This window comes from Chaetodon trifascialis, chromosome 16 (assembly GCF_039877785.1).
Source record: "Chaetodon trifascialis isolate fChaTrf1 chromosome 16, fChaTrf1.hap1, whole genome shotgun sequence".
NCBI classification, from domain to species: Eukaryota; Metazoa; Chordata; class Actinopteri; order Chaetodontiformes; family Chaetodontidae; genus Chaetodon; species Chaetodon trifascialis.
Genome location: NC_092071.1, coordinates 24,960,013 through 24,982,691, shown reverse-complemented (window position 1 = coordinate 24,982,691; position 22,679 = coordinate 24,960,013). Strand labels below are relative to the sequence as shown.

Sequence of the window (22,679 nt, the reverse complement as noted above, 5' to 3'; positions counted from 1 at the left end):
TTCAAGATGTGTTTTGTTGAAGGATGATAACAGATAATGTAACACTGCATCTCCTTACCTCTTAAAAGACAATACTTAAATAAATCGAGTTCCTATACTTAGTCTTTGTTGTTGTCAACACATCCCACAAAAAGACAAAAACCAACAATGTGTTAGGTCATCTCTCAGTGCTTTCTGACTTTCCTACCTTGTCTTGCACTCAGTTCCAAGCCCATTCTTTCCTACAGATAAAAATTGATTCCAACATTTTTTTTTTATTTTACCAAGGCTCAGTAAATCATCTGGGCATTATAGAGAGTATTACTTAAAAAGGTGGTAAACTGGGCATTATTTTCAGCAGCGGATTACTACACATTAGGTGCTCTATGAGTATTTACAGCAGCTGTACTATTACAAGTCACATGTATGTCACCCAGTGCAATGGTGCGGCTCACTTCTGGACAATTATGGAGCTCCATGGCACTGAATAAAAAGATAAATCAGATTTTACTATATGTATAATAGGACCAATTCATTGTTGGCTTTGGCCTTTTCATGGTATGCACTGATTTTATGTATTGTCACTTGTTCTGTTCTGTATACCACCCTGCATCAGAAAGCCTTATATTTTCTAAGTCTTAAAATCTGAGCACAGAGCACCCTAATGAATGAGGATCAGAAGTGTTTCTTTTTGAACACTTTGAAGTATTACTACAGTTTCAATGTTTCTCAAATAAGTCTATCAGACATTCAGACTATGAAGCGTTTCATATCTTCACATTCAACAACATTTGAACTATATTACTTTCAGTGAAGTCAAGTCATTTTATCAGTGATATATCAATATATAGGCTTCAAGCCAATAGTGCAGCTCCCAAATTTAGATAGATTTACACATTCTGATCACTGGATTTCTCAGTGTCCATTAGAGCACTTTGCAGACTCACAGGGAGCAGGAATGACTTGTGTTTTTTTTATAAATACACAAGGGGTTTATTCCATATTTAAAAGAAATAACTGAAACTTCAATACTCAAGTGTTCATGTTTGCAATGTAAAAAACAAAATCAGACACAAATTATCACAAATTATTCAGTAACAGGTATTTTCAAAGTACCTGACTGAGCTTTCAGACATATAGACCATATAATGGTCATGTGCAGAAATCTACTCACCGTTACAGTACATGTGATAACCTCCAGACTCTGATGCAACTACACCTTATATGAGGACACACAAATGTATTGGACTGACCTTTTGCATGTCAACATTAAAAGAATAATAAAGGCTTTAAATGTGCTGTATGCTTAAAAATAATAATTAAAAAAAGCTTTACAATGCAAGTGGTAGGAGTCTCAGTTTCAGTAGCAAAAAAGCAAAAAAAAAAAAAAAAAACATCTTTCACACATTCTTTCCTTATGGCTAACATTGGTTACTTTCTCAATCCACTTTCATGTAACCTCACAGACAGTGATTCCATCAATACAATGTTTCTACGGGTACAGTCTCAAAATATACCACAGAAAATCTGTTGAGTACTACCAAAAAGTACAGTAACCAGCAGTAACCAAAGTCCAAAGGAACTTAAAGGTTCCTGCACCTGAAGGCCATGAATGCAGTCAGTGATACAACTTAACAACATCTCTGTCTGACACCTTGTTGCTATAATGCAGGCCGTCCATTCAGTTTGTCATGCATTAGTGCAATGGCTCCACCTGTGAAGTCTCTGAGAACCTGCACCGTCTCCCTCTGGAGCTGCAGCGACTCGCGCACAAACTCCTGCTGAGTCTCTGCCAGCTGCTGCACGGACTCAGACAGAAGCTCCAGGGAGCGTGAAACCGTCTCCAACAGGATGTTGGTGGCATGCTGCTCTTGAAGGCTCAATGATGCATTGTTTAGCATGCTATCTCTCATGTTCTGTAAGGGCTGACTTGGCATTGGAAGCGTGGTTGTTGACGTCGAGGGTCCAGAGGATGTCTGAGGTTGTCCTTGCTTCTGGATGCCATTGTTTCCTTGGTGATCCTCTGCTGGTTTTGTTGCCTGAGTGCAAGAAAGCACGTCATCCCTTTGGTCATCGTCTGAGTCTCCAAACGCAGCTTCAACATCTTGAGTCGAAGACAAAGGCTCATCAGTGTTTTCTTATTACAAAAACATGCTACAAAAATGCATGGTTTTTCTTAATTGGTACCCAAATCTTGACAACTCACCTTCTGTCACGGGTACATCATACTGCCCATCAAAGGGAGGTTGTGATGAGTCCCCTACAAGAGTCAAAATTTGGTCACCCATATGCCACACACTTAGCACAGTAGCTACACAATACTTTGCAAGTAAGGTGACATAGATTTGCTTAGAATGACCTGAAGTGTGTTATATAGACTTATAAAACGGAAAGGTGAAATCCGGCAATCTGAATGGCTGTGATATAATGAGCGTATACCACAGCTACTATTCTAAAAAGCCTTATCACAGCATATCACTCCGCTTCAGGGAAGCAACAATGTTTCCATGAGAACTGGCCGTATTATTATTATTATTAGCTAGATTAGATTATAAAATCCTGCACTATGCGTCAATGAGTAATTAGGAGTCAAATAACGGAGTACCACGGACAGCTCCCGTAAAATGACAGTCACAGGATCAGCACCTTGACAGCGACTATGACGCTTAGGGCTCTATAGGGTGATCTGTCACTGTCTGATTGAACAGCCTCATGGAAATGATATTTTACAATTCTTCACATTATTTACTAACAAAATTTGTTAAGGCAAGTAATTTGGTGCTTTTAAAGTCATGATATTCAGATGCCGCTGCTGCGTCTCCAGGTGCCTGCCGGATGTCACATATAGTCAGCTTAACAAAGTCAGTGATGATTCAAAGCTAAAACTATTAAAAAAAACTCTCATTCATTGAGGTTTTGGGTGGATTCTTCAGGACCACTCACTCATAGTTAACTGCGGGGGGGGGCCTTGCATGTTTACGTTACGGGGCTGACTGTCAGAGAAGCAACAATGTATCCATGACAACAAACTGTTACAGTAGGTAGCAAAAAGTTGCTGTGGTGTTTTGACATTAACAAATAGACTAAATTAGTTGAATTCACATGTTTAAGGTTAACTTGAACGCCAGATAGGGTTAACAATGGTAGAGTTGATTAAGCAGTGACTTTCTCCCGAAAAAAAGGCGAGGAATAGATGACATGCAGAGCTAACGTACGGAGAGGTGGGACTATTTTTTTTCACAGCAGGGCTATTTTATTAGATAATATGTATTTCTGTTTAATTAAAAACTACATGAAAATTATTGTGTATTCCTCTTTCATATTGCCATTATTGGTAACCGTTGGGCCGAAGAACGCCCCTTAGCTGCGGTATAATGAGCGTATATCACGGCCTGTCGTGATGCATTGCTTAAATATACAGTTGCAATCAAAATTATTCAACCCCCCTTGCATATTAGGCTGATTGGCAAAATATACAATTTCTCAGCTGTTTGCAATAAACAAATTACACAAGAATTGTTTAAGTAGTACAATGACTAATATTACAGGGGTTTTGATCCAAATTCAACACAAAATGCGACTTTTAATGACTAATGCATTCTCAAAATTATTCAACCCCTTCATGATAAGCATCTTCAATACTTAGTAGAGCTCCCTTTTGCTGTTATGACCTGCTGCAAACATGATGACGCAAAGCCAGACACCAGCTTCTGACAGCATTCCTGAGGAATTTCTTTCCTCGCCACTGTCACCAAGTGCTTGCTCATGGGGGAATTGTTGGGTGTCTGTAGATAAAAGAGCTCGGCCTGTACCAGCTCTGTATGGAAAGTGTCCTGAGACAACTTCTGTTGTGATTTGGCGCTATACAAATAAAATTGAATTTAACTGAATTGAAATTTTAGCCCATTCCTCATGGGCAATGGCCTCCACTTCAGTAATATTCTTGGGTGTGCGTTTTGCAACTGCCTTCTTCAAATCCCAACAGAGATTTTATATCGGGTTCAAGTCAGGCAACTGTGACGGCCACACTAGAATCTTCCATTTCTTCTCCTGACACCAAGCCTTGGTGGACTTCACCTGGGAGTGCAGCTGGATGATAAAATGGACTGGACTGCCAACACAGATGCTCTGTGCAGGAGAGGACAGAGCCAACTGTACTTCCTCAGAAGGCAGGCATCCTTCAACATCTGCAAAAAGATGCTGCAGATGTTCTACCAGACTGTGGTGGCAAGTGCCCTCTTCTACGCAGCAGTGTGCTGGGGAGGCAGCATCAAAAAGAGGGACGTTACACGTCTGGACAAACTGGTGAGGAAGATGGGCTCTGTTTTGGGCACAGAGCTGGACAGCCTGACATCTGTGGCAGAGCTATGGGCGCTGAGCAGGCTCTTGTCAATCATGGACAATTCACTGCATCTGCTGCACAGCGTCATCTCCAGGCAGAGGAGCAGCTTCAGTGACAGGCTGCTGTCACTGTCCTGCTCGACCGCAGACTGAGGAGGTCGTAAACTTCCATTCTGTTTGCACTGGACATTTTTACTTTTAACTTTTAATTCTTTACTTGCTGTTCTTTTGGATTATTTATTGCATGCCTTTTACTTTAAAACTGTGGAATATGCTGGAACTTGTGAATTTCCCTTGACGCATCTATGACGCCCGAGCTTCAGCTTCCTTAAAGACGGCATGACACTTTTTCCTAATATTTCCTGAAACTTGACTGAATCCATCGTGCCCTCAACACGCTGCAGGTTTCCAGTGCCAGAGGCAGCAAAGCAGCCCCAGAACATCACTGAGCCACTGCCATTCTTCACTGTAGGCAGGGTGTTCTTTTCAGCATATGTTTCATTCTTCTACCTCCAGACATACTGCTGTTCCATAGGCCCGAAAAGTTCCAGTTTTGTTTCATCACTCCACAGAATAGAATTCCAAAACTTCTGTGGCTGATTTATATGGCTTTGAGCATATTGGAGCAGACTTTTCTTGTGCTGTCAGGTCAGCAGGGGTGTACATCTTGGAGGCCGGGCATGGAGCCCTTCAGTGTTTAGTATGCGCCTTACTGTGCAAACTGAAACCTCAGTGCCTGCTGCCACCAAGTCTTGCTGCAGGTGTTTTGCAGTCACTCGAGGGTTTTTGACCACTTGCCTCCTCAGGAATCTGGTGGCAGCTGCTGATAGTTTCCTCTTTCTGCCACGTCCAGGTAGTGTAGCCACTGTTCTTTTAACTTTGAACTTGCAAACTATGCTTCCAACTGTATCTCAAGGAACATTCAGAACTTTTGCTATCTTTTTGTATCCTTTCCCTTGTTTGTGCAAGGCAATGAGCTCTTCTCTGAACTTTTTGGACAATTCTTTTGACTTAGCCATAGTTCTAACATGTAATCACACGTCAATCTCAACAAACTCCTAGCCAGTCCAGATATTTATGTGTTCTATCTCAAGCACACCTGAACTAATGAAGCCCTTGATTAGTTGCAATAAGTGTGCTTGAAACAGGGCGTTGGGTAATTTTGATTAGTTGCATTAGGTGTGCTTGAGACAGGGGGCTGAATAATTTTGAGACTGCAGTAGTGATTAACCCTACGTTTACACATAGCAGGGTATTTTGGAAAACAGACATTTTGGCCCCTCCGTTTTCAAAAATAACATTGTGCACACAACATCGTTTTTCGAAAATGTTGTCGTTTACATGAACCCGGATAAATCCGCTGTCGAGCGCCATCATAACTATGCCAAACCTATGGCCGAGAGTGTAAACATAGGTTGCTCACATGACGTTAAGTATTTTCAGTCGCATGTTGTGACCTAAAACGCTGTTTAACCCTGTTTACACACCAACACATAACCGGCATTTTCAGGAATCTCCACTTTGGCCGGAGTTTTTAAAAATGATCGTTTTCTGTGAAAAAAACTCTGTTTGCGTGTAAACTAGAGGCCAAACCGCATGAAAACATATGCGTTTTCCCTAAGTGTAAACGTAGGCTAAAAGTAGCATTTTGTGTTGAATTTGGACAAAAACCATGGTAATATTAGTTTTATTACTATTTCAACTGTTCTTGTCTACTTTGTTTATTGCAAACAGCTGAAAAATTTTACATTTTGCCAATACGCCTAATATGCAATGGGGGTTGAATAATTTCGATTGCAACTCTATACTTACTCACTGATATGAAAGTGAGTAAATAGTCATCTTATTCATTTTTGGGGGAACTATTTTTTTTAAAGACTCACTCATGGTGTAGGAGGTTGATGGAGGCATAGACGCCATGTCCAACCCGCCATTAGGAGAACTCTGCATTCCAATCATGTCCTCCTCTTCCATTTCCTCTTCCTCCTCTGGCACATCATCGTCATCTCCCAGTGGGCCAAAGTCACCTGCGCTTTGGTCTTCCTCGTCCATCTCCAGAATCTGGAGTACTATTTTCTCTGTCTGATTAAGATCTCTGGAAAGACGTGAGTTGAGACCCCTGTTGGGCACTGTCCCTGACCGCATGGCAGCTACTTTCCGCTTGGTGTCACACTTTAGATCAGACCATTTCTTGATGACCTCAATGACCTCACGCTGGCATTCCCCAATCTCATTGACACGTGCAGTAATCTCTGCCCAGGTGCGCTTCTTCACATCTGTCGGTACACCGCGATTAAATTTGCCTTGGGGGGAAAACAAAATGACTGTAAGCACTTGCCTTCAAATACCATTTTGTCAGTGATAACATCAAACATAACATCAAAGCACAATCTCTTCATTAATGAAGGGAATGAGACCATTCTGAAAGGTATAAGCACTTGAAAACACATACCCACAACAACCATACGATGCTTCCTCACTTCGTCCAACAGTATGTGTACTTCACTGAAAGAGAAACGAGCCTTTCTTTTCTTGAAGCGAGTAACACTGTCTTGGTTATAGTACATTGGTGAAGACATCCTCCACACAGTGCCAATAGCTATCCAGCTGCTTTGTAGTCTCTGCTGTGGTTCCACTTCTCCAGCTGTCTCTCAGTGGTGTCAAAAGTCTGATAACAACAAGGTTTAAAAAGCGTGCGAGTGTTACTAATAAGTCCTCTCGTGTGTCACGAATTTATTGTTTCATAAATTAAACTTTGCAATTGATACTTGAGACCGTGATTAAGGCATATACACAAATCGTTTACCTGATGTAAGATAAGACACATTACGTTATGCTCATTCGGGCTCAACAGCTCAGCAATGACGGTGTGTGCAGATCTAGTTAATTAACTAGCTATACAGACTATTGATGACCATACTATAACTGTTAAGATACACGCATAAATCTAAACGTTCTCACATTGTTAAGCAGGGAAACTGAGCAGGTTTAGAGTGATGATAACAATGCCAGTGAATGAACAATGGACACTGCTGTGCTCTACACACGCGACAGCCCAGTTAGCTAGACGTGTCTACAGCCCACTCGTAACAACAGTCAAATGATAGCTTTAACTACATTACTGTTATTCTGATCATCTTAACGAGTAACAGCCACTTCATTTTCCTCATAGAGTGCAACATACATGTAGATAGCTAGCTTTAGTCGAATGTTACACAACAGCACACACCAGGTTAGCTCTTTGCAGCAAGAGGTTAGCTAACGCTACCTTACAGTCAGAAATGGCTATGAGGCACTTAGTTCACGTAACATCATTTCAAGAGGTATACCTTAATGACAAAAGTAGCTAATGACATGGTGAACATACCCCCTAGTCAAGGAAGTTGGGATTTGGTCCAGAAACGTAACGTTAATGATAAACTTCCTTCACGACAAGATAGCTATTGTCAAGCTAGCCAGTACGAAGTTACCGCTACACAAAAGATGTCCGGTTAACGTCATTTAGCAACTTAGCTAGTAAAGCAGTTACCTGAAGAATTAAATTACGACGAAAACAATTATATTAGGATGACAGCTGTGCATGATCTTTAAGTTTTGCTTTCACGTGTAACTTACAACAATAACCACGATTAATCTGGTGATTTCGTTAATTACGTTGCTCCGTTTTATTTCTCAGATTTTACCATTGCCTCAATGTGCTTTTATTTTGAAAGAGCAAGTGTATTTCTGGTGCGGCAAATTGACTTACAGTTTTTCTCCACTGGTTTGGCTCATTTCTTGACAGAAATTACATTATCAAAACTCTAAGATCATTTGGTAAAACAGTCATACAGTTCAGCACAACACCATAGCTCACTTACAAAGGCAAGTGCTCATATCTCTCCCGAAACTGTTCACTCATGCTTCAAAACTAAATTCCTTTCCCATATAAATAGTCAGTGCCACCAAAATGCAAAGATCCTTCGCAATTGCTTTGGCTCATTTCTTGAAACAGACCGGACGTTCTCAACACTCTTGGTGCTTTTGCCAAAATAACCTGGATGGTTCAGAACAACACCATGGTTCACCTGCAAAAGCTCATATCTCTCCCAAAACAGTTCACTCGTGTCAAAACTAAATTCCTTTCTCATACAAATAGTTAGTGCCCCCAAAATGCATCGTCCCCTTGTTGATCTAAACAATCAGTTTAGATCAACAAGATCTATTCACTTGGAAATTGTGCTGAATGTAGACTAACTGAGCTAACTGTAGGCTACCTGTACTCAATCATTTGCAAAGGTACACTGAGACGTTGAGACATGTACTAAGACATTTGCAATTTGGTGAAATGAATGAGAAATTCAATTCTGTTGTGAACAATTGCTCAGTGGTTTTGAGGTTTGTCCATGTTATTTTCAGAATGTAATTTATGTTTCAAGAAATGAGCCAAACCAATGGAGAAAAACTGTAATTCACAACCAACAGACTCTCGTACACACGCAGAGGAAGTGAACACCAATGTGGTCTGAAGTGACTCCTATTGCTTGACGAAGGGGGCGTACTTATTTATCGCTTAACTGCATTAATAGCTTGTGGGTGGTGTAAAAGCCATGGGAAATATTAAAAAAATAAAAGAAACACAATCTTTAATGAACATAACATTCCATACATACATAACATCAATCAGAAACACAGTCTAGACATTGATAATGCGGTAAATGAATACTATAGCTGGAATGACTGATTTTTAATTGATATCTGCATAACGGTATAGAGGCCTATTTTTAACAACCATCACTTCTGTGTTCCAAAGGCACATTTTGGCTAATCCAAGTTTGTCATGATAAAAGGCTGATTGATCATTAGAAAACCCTTGTGTTACAATGTTAGCATAGTTGAAAACTGTTGATGCCCTGCGATCGGCTGGCGACCGGTCCAGGGTGTACCCTGCCTCTCGCCCGTTGACAGCCGAGATAGGCTCCAGCCCCCCCCCCCCCGCTACCCCGAAAGGGATAAGCGGCATAGAAAATGGATGGATGGATGGATGGATGGATGGATGTTGTGTTGATTGAAGAAACAAAACAATTGGCCTTCCTGAGGGTAGCCAAGTATCTGGAACATCAGCAGTTTCACTTAGTCTCAAAAAACAGTGACACCAGGATGCTGGCCTGCAAGGTAGAGTAGCTGGAGGGGTGCTTAACACTTTCTGTTAAGCATGGTGGAGCAAATGTGATGGTCTGGGGGTACATTGGTGGTAGGAGATTTGTACAGGGCGAAACTGCAAAAACTACTTGGAGAAGAAGCAGTCACCCACTATTCTGCCTATAATGGAGTGGCCAGCCTGGTCACCAGATATCAACCCCATTGAGATGTCTTGGGAGCAGCTTGACTGTCTGGTAGATATGCAGTGCCCATCAAGATAATCCAATTTATGGGAGGTGCTTCCAGAACCATGGGGTGATTTTCTTCAGATTACCTCAACAAATTGACAGCCAGAATGCTAAAAGTCTGAAAGGTTTTATTGGAGGATTCTTTGATGAAAGAAAAGTCTGAGGGATAAAATTATTGTTTCAAGTAAGAATAATCAACAATGGTTTGACTGTATTTTATCTTGATTTTGGAACTCATTTAATGAAATGGATGGATGGGTGATGGATACATACATACATACATACATACATACATACACACAATGTAAAGCTTTAGGGTGTCAAATAACTTTTGCCAATTTGAATCTGACAGCAAGAACTGCCAGCAGTGCATCAAGAATAAAACACATTTAACATACCTCATTTATTCAAAATATGGCACAAATATTCATTTTAGCAAGCATTTTCAGTAACAGTTTAATGACTGGCTATAACTACATGGTTAAAAAAAACATAATAATGGCAGATTTACTATTAGCTGCATGCATTAGTGGCATACACATATGTTATGTTATGTATTATCAATTTGCATATTGTGCTTGCATTATCTGGTGCAGGCATTTTGAATAAGTACACAGGCATAATAAATGTAATCTGTGATCTTACATTAATAATCTGTAAGATTACATTATAATAATAATACAAATATCTACCTTACTTGTCTCTAAGCTGAAATCAAAATGGTGAGCTGTCTCCAGTTAGTGGACTTGGGTCTGGTTTCACAAAGACAATGAATATGACTGGGGTCTACCAAATGGTAAAACTTCAGACATGTATGACTTAACAAATCTGTCTGGTTCTTGTCAATCTGAAAGTCTTTGCAAAGGCATGTTTACTCCAATCAGACCTCTTCTCAGGGCTGCAAGGGCGTGTACAGACTGACAGACATTTCTCCCATCACTCTTGTTGCACCTGTTCAGGGGGGACAACTTACACGCTTAGGATTCTTATGACCTCACAGATGTTTTCAGCTAGTGTGAAAGCTAGTTAGTCCTCTGCTCAGGTTTAAGTTTGGTGGAGTTTTCCTGAGAATTTACAAGTTCACTAAATTTCATGTAATTCTATAAACACCCAACACCCAACAGGTGTAACACAAATAACAGTCGAGACATGGACATGTCAACCAGGCAGTCTACACATGGCAACACAGGTGTAAGAAGATATAAGGCAACATAGGTGATAACACCTGTGTGAGTAGCCTATCAAACCAAAAAACAAAAAAACAAAACATTCATAAGGTTAACCTCTGTTCACTCCAACAGACAGTTTGAACCTTACAGAAGACATTTTTACACTGATGAGAGAAGCAGGCTTTCCTGTTTTTGGCAGCAGGTGACAGAGATGTCAGGTGTGGGGAAAAAAAACTATTCTTGTTAAACTGTCTAATGTAATTATAGCATTAAAACCGCAAAACTATGACTGGCCTATTTTCACAGCCCCTCTGACATACAATCTTTGTGAAACCAGCCCCAGGCACCTAGGAATGGGAGCTTTCACATTAGGTTTTTCACAATTTGAGGGCATGAGACAGATCAAAAGTAAATGTCAAACAAGCAAGACCAAATGAGACCAATTCAACAGCTACATAGAACATTCCGCAGCATTCCTTTTTGATGCTCAACAGTGGGTACCATTGTGATTGCAAGTTTTTTCTTTTCTGGGTTAGTAATGCAGTATCAATTCTGTCTTGCAAGTATTATGGAACAGTGAACAATCCCAGAACATTTACACTACAGTAAATAAACCTGCACACACAAGGAAGTTGTATGGATGGTTGAGAAAATATTTTGTATGGAATAGACAAACAAAGTGGTTCTGTATAACAAGCAGGAGAGATCATGTCTGGACTCAAGAGTACATGGTCAGCTGAAGCCACTGCAAATAAACAAGAGCAGATAACTTTATGTCAACAGTGAACTGTTGCAATCAACTGAATCAAATCCTTTTAATTGAGATCACTTTACCTCCTGAACATTGACCTTGATAGTGCCATTGCTATCCTTATCCAGGGTTTTGAAGGCACCTGAATCAGAAAAAGATATTACAGCGCCTTCAGTTTATGAATCAATCATTCTTATCACACAGATAATGCTGCTAAACCAATAAGTAAATCTGTTTATTGGACTGGTCTTTCAAACTTACGGCACATGGCATCCAGCCTCACAAGGCAGCCAATGTAGTTGTCAAAATCCATGTTCCCATTTTCATCACTGTACCTGCGAATTATCATCTGGAACAGGTGTTCATTGAGGGAGAAGCCTGAGGAAGAGATGAAACCTAAGTGCACTATTAAAGAAAATTTCCACAAAGGTTACACAAACATAGGCTTAAGGCTGCAAAGTTTAACACGAATACATACATATAAACAACTGGTATGATACTGTAATCATTAACCCATTACACATCAGCTCAAAGTTGGGGCTTTGCAATGAGTTCAGAAACATCTGACTTACATTTGACTGGCTGCCATACCTATCAAGGTGTTGAGGTACTGATCAAGCAGTTTAGCTATTTAAATAGTGTTCATTGGCCATGACGAGAAAAGAAAATTATGTCAGAAGAAGCTAAGCCAAATTTAACCTTACAAATTAACATTTTTTAGTGTAATAAAAATAATAATAATGAAGATAAAATAACCATATTTACATGTGCAGTTCTAGCTTATGAAACAACAATCCAAATAATGTTTATATGTTTAAAATATGCAGTTACATAACTGTTCATCAAAAGCCATCTTTTAACTTCTTACTGTATCAATCACTGATCGCTTTACCTGTGACTGTTTTTACTGGTATGATGTTTTTTTTCCCCTCCATCTTTTCAGTAGCTGTGCAAACATTTAAACAACAGTAGAGGAAATTAAAAAATAAAACCTTACCAGCAGCTCTGAAAGCATTGGGCAACTCATCTGCTCCAATGACACCGGAGCCATCTGTGTCATGGGCTTTGTACAGTCCCTAAACAACAATAACAGTATTTAAAGCAGTTATGTCATCTGAAAGGTTCCAGATAAGTTGATTCACAACCTAGACAGAGTAAAAGAAACAACCCACATAGCTGTCAACATGGACACAAAAACTATATGAGAAAGTCCTTTAAACAATTTGATTAAAAATTAACAGAATTATATTGCATGTTTTTTCTTTGCATAGGGCCCTGCAATCGGCTGGCGACCGGTCCAGGGTGTACCCCGCCTCTCGCCCATTGTAGCTGGGATAGGCTCCAGCCCCCCGCAACCCCGAAAGGGATAGGCGGTATAGATAATGGATGGATGGATATTGCATGTTTTTATTTATTTTACAATTGGATATGGATGTCTTTTTGTACTGTGGGTTTAATTCAACAAGAACCAACTCTGTTAATTTTGACAAGAATTTAAAATTTAGTTTTAGTCTTAGTCGCTTACTGAAAATCACTTTAAATTTAGTTTTAGTTGCTTACTGAAAATAATATTAAATTTAGTTTTAGTCTTCACTGAAAATTGTAGTTGGTTTTCTCCGACAGTTTCATGATACTGTAAGCTGAGAATGTGTTACTGACTTACCACACTTTTCTAAATCATATAAAAATGAATGGCCAAAGTGTGCTAGAAAGTGCAATATAACAATTATGTTTCCTCACAGGTCATCCTCTTTATTTTCTGCATACATGGCACTGTGACTGGATGTACAGTAAAAGTGAGGCAGACCCTGTAGACATGACACACTGCCCTCTTCATTTGCATACAACCTGAAGAAATACAAATACTGTGAAACGATCTGGTCCAACTTATATTCCTACTCACTGACTGGGGGGGTCATTTTTTTCAACAACACTCCTCTGAAATACAAATTATTAAAAAACACACAGTGATAACAAAACAAAAGGAGTTGCCTCCAGAGCTTGTTGTCTTAAAAACTGGTAGGAGGTTGAGCAAAACACATAGATTGGCAGTGTTCACTCACTGTCTCAAGACAAACTTGAGACAGTGAGTGGCATTGACTCTGCAAACTGCTCCATCCTCACTGGAAACGATACACAGTCTTTTTTTCGGATGGAATATAAGATAAATACTTCCATAGGTCATCTCTCCTCATCCTTCCCACCTGTCATGCTGGTGAAGATGAGGCACTCATCTTTGAGGGGCTAGCAGCAGCTAAAATAGTTTCTTTTGGCTTTAAACTAGCTAGCTTAGACGACCTGTGAACATTAGCTTGCTTTGTTGTTATCTATCAGCGAGCACCCAACATACACCTGGCATGCACCAAGCAGGGGGAAAAAACATCCAATGAGATGAGGCAGTGAGAGAATTTGACTTGCACTTGCAGAAGTGACTGATTTAAAATGAAAACAACCAGGTTGTCCGCCCGAACACAGACAACATTTTTGTCTCGTCTTTAGTCACCAGGCCATGATGAAAAGAGATTTTGTCTCGCATTTAGTCATCAGGGCAAGATGAACAGAGATTTCACTGTAATTTTCATTATCAATATTTTTTTCCCATTTACATTGTCGCTACAATTTAGTCATGCAATAAAAATCACGTCAACGAATGCTTATTGTCAGAACTTTCGTTGACAAAATTAACACTGCACCAATTACATGTGTCATATCACTGACAAAGTTGTTCCTGTAAAATGTCTCTTCCACATGTAGCCAATTTAATAAGTGCCCAAGTAAACACAGCATATAGATTTATGTCTATATAAAACAAAGCAGCTAACCAAAATAAGGAGGAGTTTGGTACACTATACATTCCAATCATAGTCCTCCATAATGCCATAAAGAGCTGATACTGTATGCTTTAAGTTTCTTCTGTGTTCGACATTACTGGAGATGATTAACACTGGCCACAGGAATTTATCCGTGGAATACAGAAACAGAAGTGGTGGACAAATTCAACAGGGCTGCTATACTTACCTGCCATTTCTTTATATTGTTCCAGAGGTGTTTGAATTCGTGAAAGCCGAGTTTTCCAGTGCTGTCACTCTGAAACAGCATTAAGGACAATAGACACCCTGTCATCATGACTGCAGCTTAGACAAACACTTGCATCACTTGTGGCCATGCTGTAAATGCCCAAGGAGTATTTTTTATGCACCTTCCTCATTTGTGTAGTACAGAATTCACAGTAGGGAATGAATATCAACTTTATGTCTGACTTGTTCACAAAATTGCTATGGGGTCTACACTAAAAATGACAAGGATCACATAACTCCCATTTAGCTATGTTTACACTGTTTTTTACTTAAATGTACAGTTGATATTACTCCAAAAAAAAAAAAATCAAATTAAGAGTTTGCTTCCAGCTTCCATTACAGAGCAATGTACTCTGTAATCTCAGAGCTCTTTTGACAGTTTGACCAAACTTTTGGGATCATGGCTTCCTACTTTTGGAGCAACATGTGTGAGGAAATCTGATATCTGCTCAATACTTAACCCCCACAGATTTCGAGGTCATTAATCTTCACCATCCAGTGCTGCAGGCCAAACGCAGTGCAGACTTGCCCTGATAGTGAAAATCCATTAACAGCCAACTGTTAATGGATTTTTTCTGTTCTGTGTGTCTCTCCTGTGCTGTTGCTGTCAGCTTTATACTATCACCTGGATTACACAACACATACAGTCTACTAATGATAGAAAGGATACATCCATGACTGCCACCATGCTCCTGCAAGACTCAATGCTGAAACCATCTGTCTTCAGGTCGCCATCTGAAATTAAAAAAAAAAAAACATAAAAATGTGCAAATACTGTAAAGGAGTAAATCACAGCACAGCAACGTAGAACAAGAAAGAAATACACACAGGGATGTGGAAGAGACTCTAAATATGACACACACAAATAAGGTCTTACGCTTTGAAATGATTCTGTTGAGGATGTTCATCAGCTCAGATGGGCTCACTTCCATGTCCTACATGACAAATATTTAACAGTTTATAAAAATCACAAAGTCAGCAGAAACCTGTACAGACTAGGGTTGGGCGGTAATCCGGTAATAAGGTATCCCACGGTATCTAAAAATAGCAACGATATCAGTTTCATTACCGTCATTTAAAAAAATGCTGCGCATATAGGTCTATAGGGGTCTAACATAATTGTAGCATCATCATAACAAAAATGAAGTCCACTCCGTTCAATGTATCTGGTTGAATTTTTACTCAAGAAAAAGGTGACTGTGCAAAAGTACATGCTAAAAAAATGAACCTGAGCAGTTTTACAGATGTTTTAACACAGGTATGTCCAGGGGCTCATTTAGGCGCATCTGAGCAGAATACCGTTATCTCGTCCAAGCATATGGAGAAACTCCTCTGTTGAAAACACTTTTTCAGCATTTTTTCTGCTTGCTATAGTTCTTAGCTCTCATAAAACGAAATGCAAATAAAACAGTAAAATAACACTTCGGGCTGCTCAGCAGAGTCCTCTGTGAGCGCTCTGCTCGTTCACGAGACAGAGCGGTGAAACTAACTGCGTAGTTATGCCGGTCAATAGCTCAGCGACCCGCCCAAATTCACCATAGAAACACCAATGACGATCCAGAAGGAAGTAACCCCAGAGATAGGTTATTGCATGAAGAGCGCTCCCTCCATTCTAGAAACCCCCTCCTCTTTATGTAAACAACCGGGACCTTTGTGATTGATCTCAAACTAACACAGAGTCATAGGAGGAGACATTAACAGCGTTTTTTCGGACTGGAACAGAAAACAGAAGTACTTGTCATCAGTCCTGAAGCACACAGAGAAAACCTTAATTTAAAACTCAAAGCCCTGGCTTTTAACACAACTGAGCAGGTAAAAAACCTTGGTGTTATTTAAGATTTAAAATTAAATTTTAATGCTCACTTCAAAAGTATAGTCAAGAGCGGTTTTTATCATCTTAAGAACATTGCCAGGGTGCAGCCATTTTTATCTCAAGCCAACACAGAGACACTAATGCACGCTTTTATCACCTGTAGGCTAGATTACTGTAACGCTTTTCTTTCTGGTCTCTCTAAAAAAAGCATTACTCCACTACAGCATCTTCAAAACTCAGCTGCACGAGTTCTGACAAGGACCAGAAAGAGAGCACACATTACACCAATTTTAAAGTCTCTGCACTGGTTACCTGTCTGCTTCAGAATCGATTTTAAGGTCCTCTTAATGGTTTTTAAAGCTCTTAATGGTCTTGGTCCTAATTATTTATCTGATTTGCTTTTGACATATGTGCCCTCTAGAACTCTCAGGTCTTCAGGCAGCGCACTTTTAATTACTACAAAAGTTTTAACCGAAACATATGTTGAAGCCTTCTTTTACCACTAGGCCCGCACTTGTGGAACAGTTTGCCTGAGGACCTGAGGAAAAGAGAGAATGTGGACATTTTTAAAAGCAAACTCAAGACGTACCCTTTTAGTCTGGCTTTTAACTAAATTTTATTTATTATTTTTAACCTTTTAGTCTGGTTCTTTGAGTTTTCTTTATTTATTTTATCTTTTTAGACTAGTTGTTGATTGAATCTTATTTATTTGATTATTTTTACCTTTTAGTCTGGTCTTTAACTGATTTTTTATGATTTATCTCTCCGGCATTTCCTCACTTCAAAGTGGCGAGTGTGGGATAGCGTTTCCTCAGTTTCACTCAGTTTTCAGTTTTTCTTAATTACCTCAGTGTTTTTAAATTTGTGTGTGTGTGTGTGTGTGCGTGCAAGCATGCGTCCGTATGTGTATCTATGGCAGGGGTGGGCAAATTCATTCCACAAAGGGCCCTGTGGCTGCAGGTTTTTGTTCCAACCAACCAAGAGCACACAGTTTGACCAATGAGCTGTCTGAAGACTGAGATCAGTTGATTAAATGAGTCAAGTCTGGTGTGCTGCTGCTTGGTTGGAAAAAAAAACCTGCAGCCACTCGGCCCTTTGTGGAATGAATTTGCCCACCCCTGATCTATGGTGTCTTTTATTTGTTGTATTGCTTTTATGTAAAGCACTTTGGGCTGCTCCTTTGTATGAAAAGTGCTCTATAAATAAAGTTTGATTGATTGATTGGAATATAACTTTTGACTACAAAACAGCAAAGGTACAACATACTTTATGATTTAGCAAAGTTTTTTTCTGCTACTCGTTGGCTGCTAGCTCACTGAGTTTTCGTTGCACAGTGAGGAGGCAGACATCTTCGTGATCATCAGACTCTCTGCTTTCATATCATACTGGGCTTTTGTGGTTTGAGTGATGTGGTGAAATCAGCAGATGCCGTACCTTTGACGTGCGCAATTTTCATTTTTTCGTTACATGTAATTTCTTGGGGTATGAATATGTTTTGTTTGGGTGGCAATTCTTGGTAGAGGCTTTTAGCTGAGTTTCTCCCCGTCACTCTGGTATGCTACAAGTTAGGATTGGTGCTTCTTAGCGTGAGCATTGACCGTCTGAACTGCGCACATGTCACGCTGCCCTGCAAAGTGAATTTTGATTAGTCACGGTATTACCGTATATACCCCAGGAAAATGTGGGGAAATTTTGACGGTATCAGAATTTGGATACCGCCCAACTCTAGTACAGCCACCCAACTGCATAGTGTTACAATACAAATGAAGGACCAACATTCTTTGAACAGTGAAAACACCTTTCAGACTTCGATATTTTTATATTATTGAAAATTGGCATATTGTTATAGTTTGGTTACTGGAGAAAGCAACAGCAATTCAAAGAGAAGTACAAGTACACAAAGCACTCACATCCCCAGCGAGTTGCTGGAAGACTCTGCGAAACTGTTTCTCCTCATCACTCTCATGCTGCTCTGCATATACGGTTGGCCTGCGTGGTGGAGGCTGTGGGACAGAGTAACAGCAAACATTAGAGGAGTTAGATTTAGCAGAACAGTGATAGTCAGATAGAGCAGGTAATGACTGTAACTCACAGGGTCAGAAGGCACAAACTGGGCTGGGTCGATGTTGCTACAAAGAGAAGATCAAAATTGAAGAAAGACATTAATCCACAAACAACCTTTCTGGCATAAACAGGTGCTTTGTGCAGTTTCTTACCTGACAACATCAATGACGCCACTAAGAAACTTTCTAGCGATAAACATGTTCTGTCAACTGTGAATGCAGAATGCAACAAAAAATCAGGCACAAGATCAAACACCACCTGGGTCCAGATTCCTTAAACCACTCCTTGACTAAAGACTTCAGCACTCAGGGATTATAGCAGGTTTTCTGAAAGTATTTATGGAGTAAGTAGAATGAAGCAGTTTGAAATTATGTCAGCAGTAGTTATTTGTGGCTAGAGTAACGCAAGCACAAAATGATCTTTAACTAGACCAACGTGCTGCACTTTTTCCTCTCAAGAAGAGGTGTGTTTCAATTGTCTGGTACTTTGCAGAGGTCTACAACTCAGAAATCCCAAGCAAAACCAGAATTCTGTTTCTAGTGAAAATAATGGCACAATTAACGCTAAGAATCAGGAACCTTGCGAAGCTAGCCTACAAAAAGAATGTCAACATTACAAATATGTAGTGGATTTAGTGTCCTTCACTATTAGGCCCTGTCATACTAACCGGTTTGGTGATTCAGTGGATGGCTGCTGCAGCGCTGATTTAAAAGGTTATCTAAATGCATCCCGCGTTTATAATGACATCTTTGAACTAGTGAGTAAAATGTGAGCTTTTTAAGGTTCAGATTGGGTAACTTAAATTACGGCTAACGGACCCTAAAGAGCAAGATAGAACAAACGGTCAGTACACGTTATGGTCCAAGAGAAGCATTGTGTTCAGTGTTAGTGACCTAATCAATTGCGGCTGACTAATAACATTAAAACATTGTCTAAACCGTGCAGCCGCTTATATTCCGTTACGGCTCTAACAGCTGTAAGACAGGACATACGATAGCCTGAGCAGCGAACTAACTTTAGCTTGAGCTAAGCTAATTTACACGGCTACGTTATGTGTCAGATTTAGAAAAACTCGGAAGTACCACGATTAACACTAATCCCATCCTTCACTGTTCTTAAGGAAAACCACACTTTGTTTATCTAGAACTCGACGTTTCAATTTACCGTGAGGAAACAGCACTTCGTTAAAGTCGACAGCAGGTTATTTAGCTCAGTTTGTCAGCTCTACCAATCTAACCTCAATTGGCAGGAGTGTCCGTCAACACGCCCCAACTGAGGCAACAAAGAGTAACTGGGACACAAGAGGAGATCTCACAGTTGTTTCCGTCTTTGCTTTGGGTTTCAGTAAAGAGGGTTCTTGGGATGCGCTACACTTGGATTTTTTTCTTATTGTCTAGACTGCCTGGTATGTGGCACTGCTAACAGCGATTTAAAAGAAGTGCCTTGAAATCGTAAACGTCAACCACGTGAAGACGCTTCTTTTGAACATACACAGTGCAACATGCAGCACTCGTATACGACACTCAGGTTATATTTTATACGTAAAGAATTTGAATTGTACAGTTCTACATATCATTATTGTTGAAAATATAAATATTACGTGTCATTCAGTATGTTTCATCAAATGATACTGGAATTCATCATTGTCGCACATTTCATGTAGGAGTGCAGAGATCTACATATCGTCTTCGCACGACCACATTTCCGGGACGGACTATTCTCTCTACACAGTTAGACAATCTTTGTTCTATTTGTCCTTTCTTCTTTTAATTTTTCTAAATGTATTCTTGCGCTGTGTGCGAACACAGTTAAAACTCGTCCCTGCCATCATCTGGTGTGGAGTGTGAATCGGGGAAGTTATTGTAAAACATTTATCTCACCTGCATTCTTTAGATATAGTCTACTTTTATTCTACGATTCTGCTAATCTACTTCTATGTTTTTCTGTACAAATACGTGTTCCAGTGAACACTGAGTCTTTGACTTGTTCTAAATGTAATTCCGCATTCAACTAATTTTAAACAAAAGGACAAGTAATAGTGTAGAATTTGCAAGTCTACAAAACACTAGCCCATAAAAACTATGATGATAACATTTTTTTTTTTAAGTTCCATCTCTGCAGGTTAACTTCAATTTTGACTCTTTTTTTTTTTTTTTTCTTAATTTAAAAACAAACAAGCAAACCCACAGTTGGCTGTACCAAAAGCAACCATATTAAATCTCAACAACACTTCCCAGTTCACTGTAATGGCTTCCAGAATAAAGGTGTCAGTGAAGGTTTGGTTTGTGTCTGTTGGGCTATACAATTAATCTAAGAGTTATAGTGTTGCTGTAATATTTTTAAAGTGTTCTCCTGTCGCTTCCTCTGCAATGATAATAGCCACACAACAAAGCATATTACAAACTCTGCCAAAGTAAAATGTTTTATGGCAATCAACTGCCGCATAGCACATTGCAACACTAAAAACACAGTAGGTTTAGTTTCTCCTTGTAGAGAGAAACTCAGCTCATCTTCACTTAGCAATGGTTTTCCCTCTGATTGTTGCGGACTGGCTCTGCTGCAGTCTATATGTTAATAATATGCATATAGAAAATAAACATTCAGACTTCAAGAGAAGTGTTTATCATGTTACAGCCAAATAGACTGCATTTTGTGGAGAGCATTTAGCAAAGCAGTTGTTTTGTGTGTTGCTAACAGTCATCTGACAGTTTGGGCACAAAGTTGGTTGGTTATACAGTGAACAAAGTAATCAATTTCAAGATCAGATCAAGCTTATAATGATCAAAGCTGCAATCAAACACATGAATGAAGAGATCAAGAAAATCAAGCTACACAAAATCAAACTACAATATAAACAGGATGTGACAAATTAAGATAATTTATAAAAGCATTACTGATTGTGGATTGCACCTCGTGCTTCTCTCACAGAGCCTAATTTTAGGATAGTTTTGTCGCAGATATTTCATTCTGATTTGTCTTGTCTGCAGGTTCTGAGCCCTCTGATCAGGAGGACAGGTCATTTCTCTGTCCACTAACCATTACTGAATGCCACAGTAAGAAAATCACACTGATCTTCATTTAACTGGAGACCCCATGCAGCTCCTTCATTTACCCAGGTTAGTCCCTGGACTTGAGTTTGAGAACCACTGCATCATACTGACAGCTAAGGCCCCATTGGAGCTTCAGCAGGATGTTTTTCTTGCCATATAGTTATTTTCCCTGCCATAAATCATTCATTTTGACCTCACTATATCTATAAATGAAAGATCTCTTTGGAGAATAATATTTGTATGGCAGTTAAACAATTTCATAGAGGAACTAGAATGCTGTTAAAAAGACCTAAGAACCCGTCTGAAGATTTGCCAATGGACTTGGGACATGTTTAAAAATGATAGCACATCGCATTGAATAATTAAAACAGCTAATGAGAACTCAGAGAAAATTTTGTTTTCATTTATTTTGACAAAATCCTATTCTCTGATAAATTGGATCATATAAGAAGTGATTACCCCACACTTTTTTTTCTTTTTTTTTCTGTGATCATGTAGAATAATATCAAGGAAAACATGTGTCAAATATTATATTTCAATATTTATATTTCATTCTCTTGGGTGCAACAGTTGGGGTTTAAGGTGCTGACCACGACCCAAAAATCCCTGTTTTGAGTTCTACTCGGGACCTTTGTTGCCTGTCATTGCCCTACTCTCTGTTCCATCTTTTCCGTTCATCTCTGCTGTTGACCCTCAAACAAAGGCACAAAAAGTATATAAAAGAAGCCACAAATTCAAATCCTCTTATTTTCTGTTTTAGTTTATTCATTCCACCGAGTTTCACTTTCCAGGAAGATAAATCTGTGTATATAGTTGATTAGTTTGTGATCCTTTACAGGGTGACATATCAGAAACTAGCCCAGCAAGCTGTATTCTGTCTTATTGCTTTACAGAACATTTGACTGACATTCCTGGCAAACTGGCAAGAAAATGGCCCAATATGAAAAATGTGAATATTGCCATAAAGATCAAATCAAATGTTGGCCTTAATCATCTGCTTTTCCTGCCACAGCTCTACACAGGCCAGGAGGTTCAGCCTCAGAACAGCACCCCCCTCAGATTTAAA

At 39.5% G+C, this 22,679-nt stretch overlaps 2 protein-coding genes across 2 annotated transcripts; both read right to left on the bottom strand.

Annotated features, from left to right (window-relative positions):
* Positions 1–261: 261 nt before the first annotated feature.
* Positions 262–7,805, bottom strand: LOC139345249 (nuclear apoptosis-inducing factor 1). Its single transcript, XM_070983813.1, has 5 exons — positions 7,688–7,805; positions 6,773–6,988; positions 6,204–6,623; positions 2,186–2,239; positions 262–2,083 (listed from the first exon to the last, which is right to left on the bottom strand). Exons 2-5 carry the CDS (start codon positions 6,897–6,899, stop codon positions 1,641–1,643), a joined length of 1,044 nt encoding a protein of 347 aa, XP_070839914.1. The 5' UTR covers positions 6,900–6,988; positions 7,688–7,805; the 3' UTR covers positions 262–1,640.
* Positions 7,806–10,068: 2,263 nt separating this feature from the next.
* Positions 10,069–19,845, bottom strand: capns1a (calpain, small subunit 1 a). Its single transcript, XM_070982929.1, has 11 exons — positions 19,728–19,845; positions 18,716–18,772; positions 18,592–18,628; positions 18,410–18,502; positions 15,564–15,621; positions 15,357–15,421; positions 14,628–14,696; positions 12,607–12,685; positions 11,871–11,987; positions 11,693–11,751; positions 10,069–11,603 (listed from the first exon to the last, which is right to left on the bottom strand). The coding sequence occupies exons 2-11, from the start codon at positions 18,760–18,762 to the stop codon at positions 11,577–11,579; spliced, it is 651 nt and encodes a 216-aa protein (XP_070839030.1). The 5' UTR covers positions 18,763–18,772; positions 19,728–19,845; the 3' UTR covers positions 10,069–11,576.
* Positions 19,846–22,679: the final 2,834 nt, after the last annotated feature.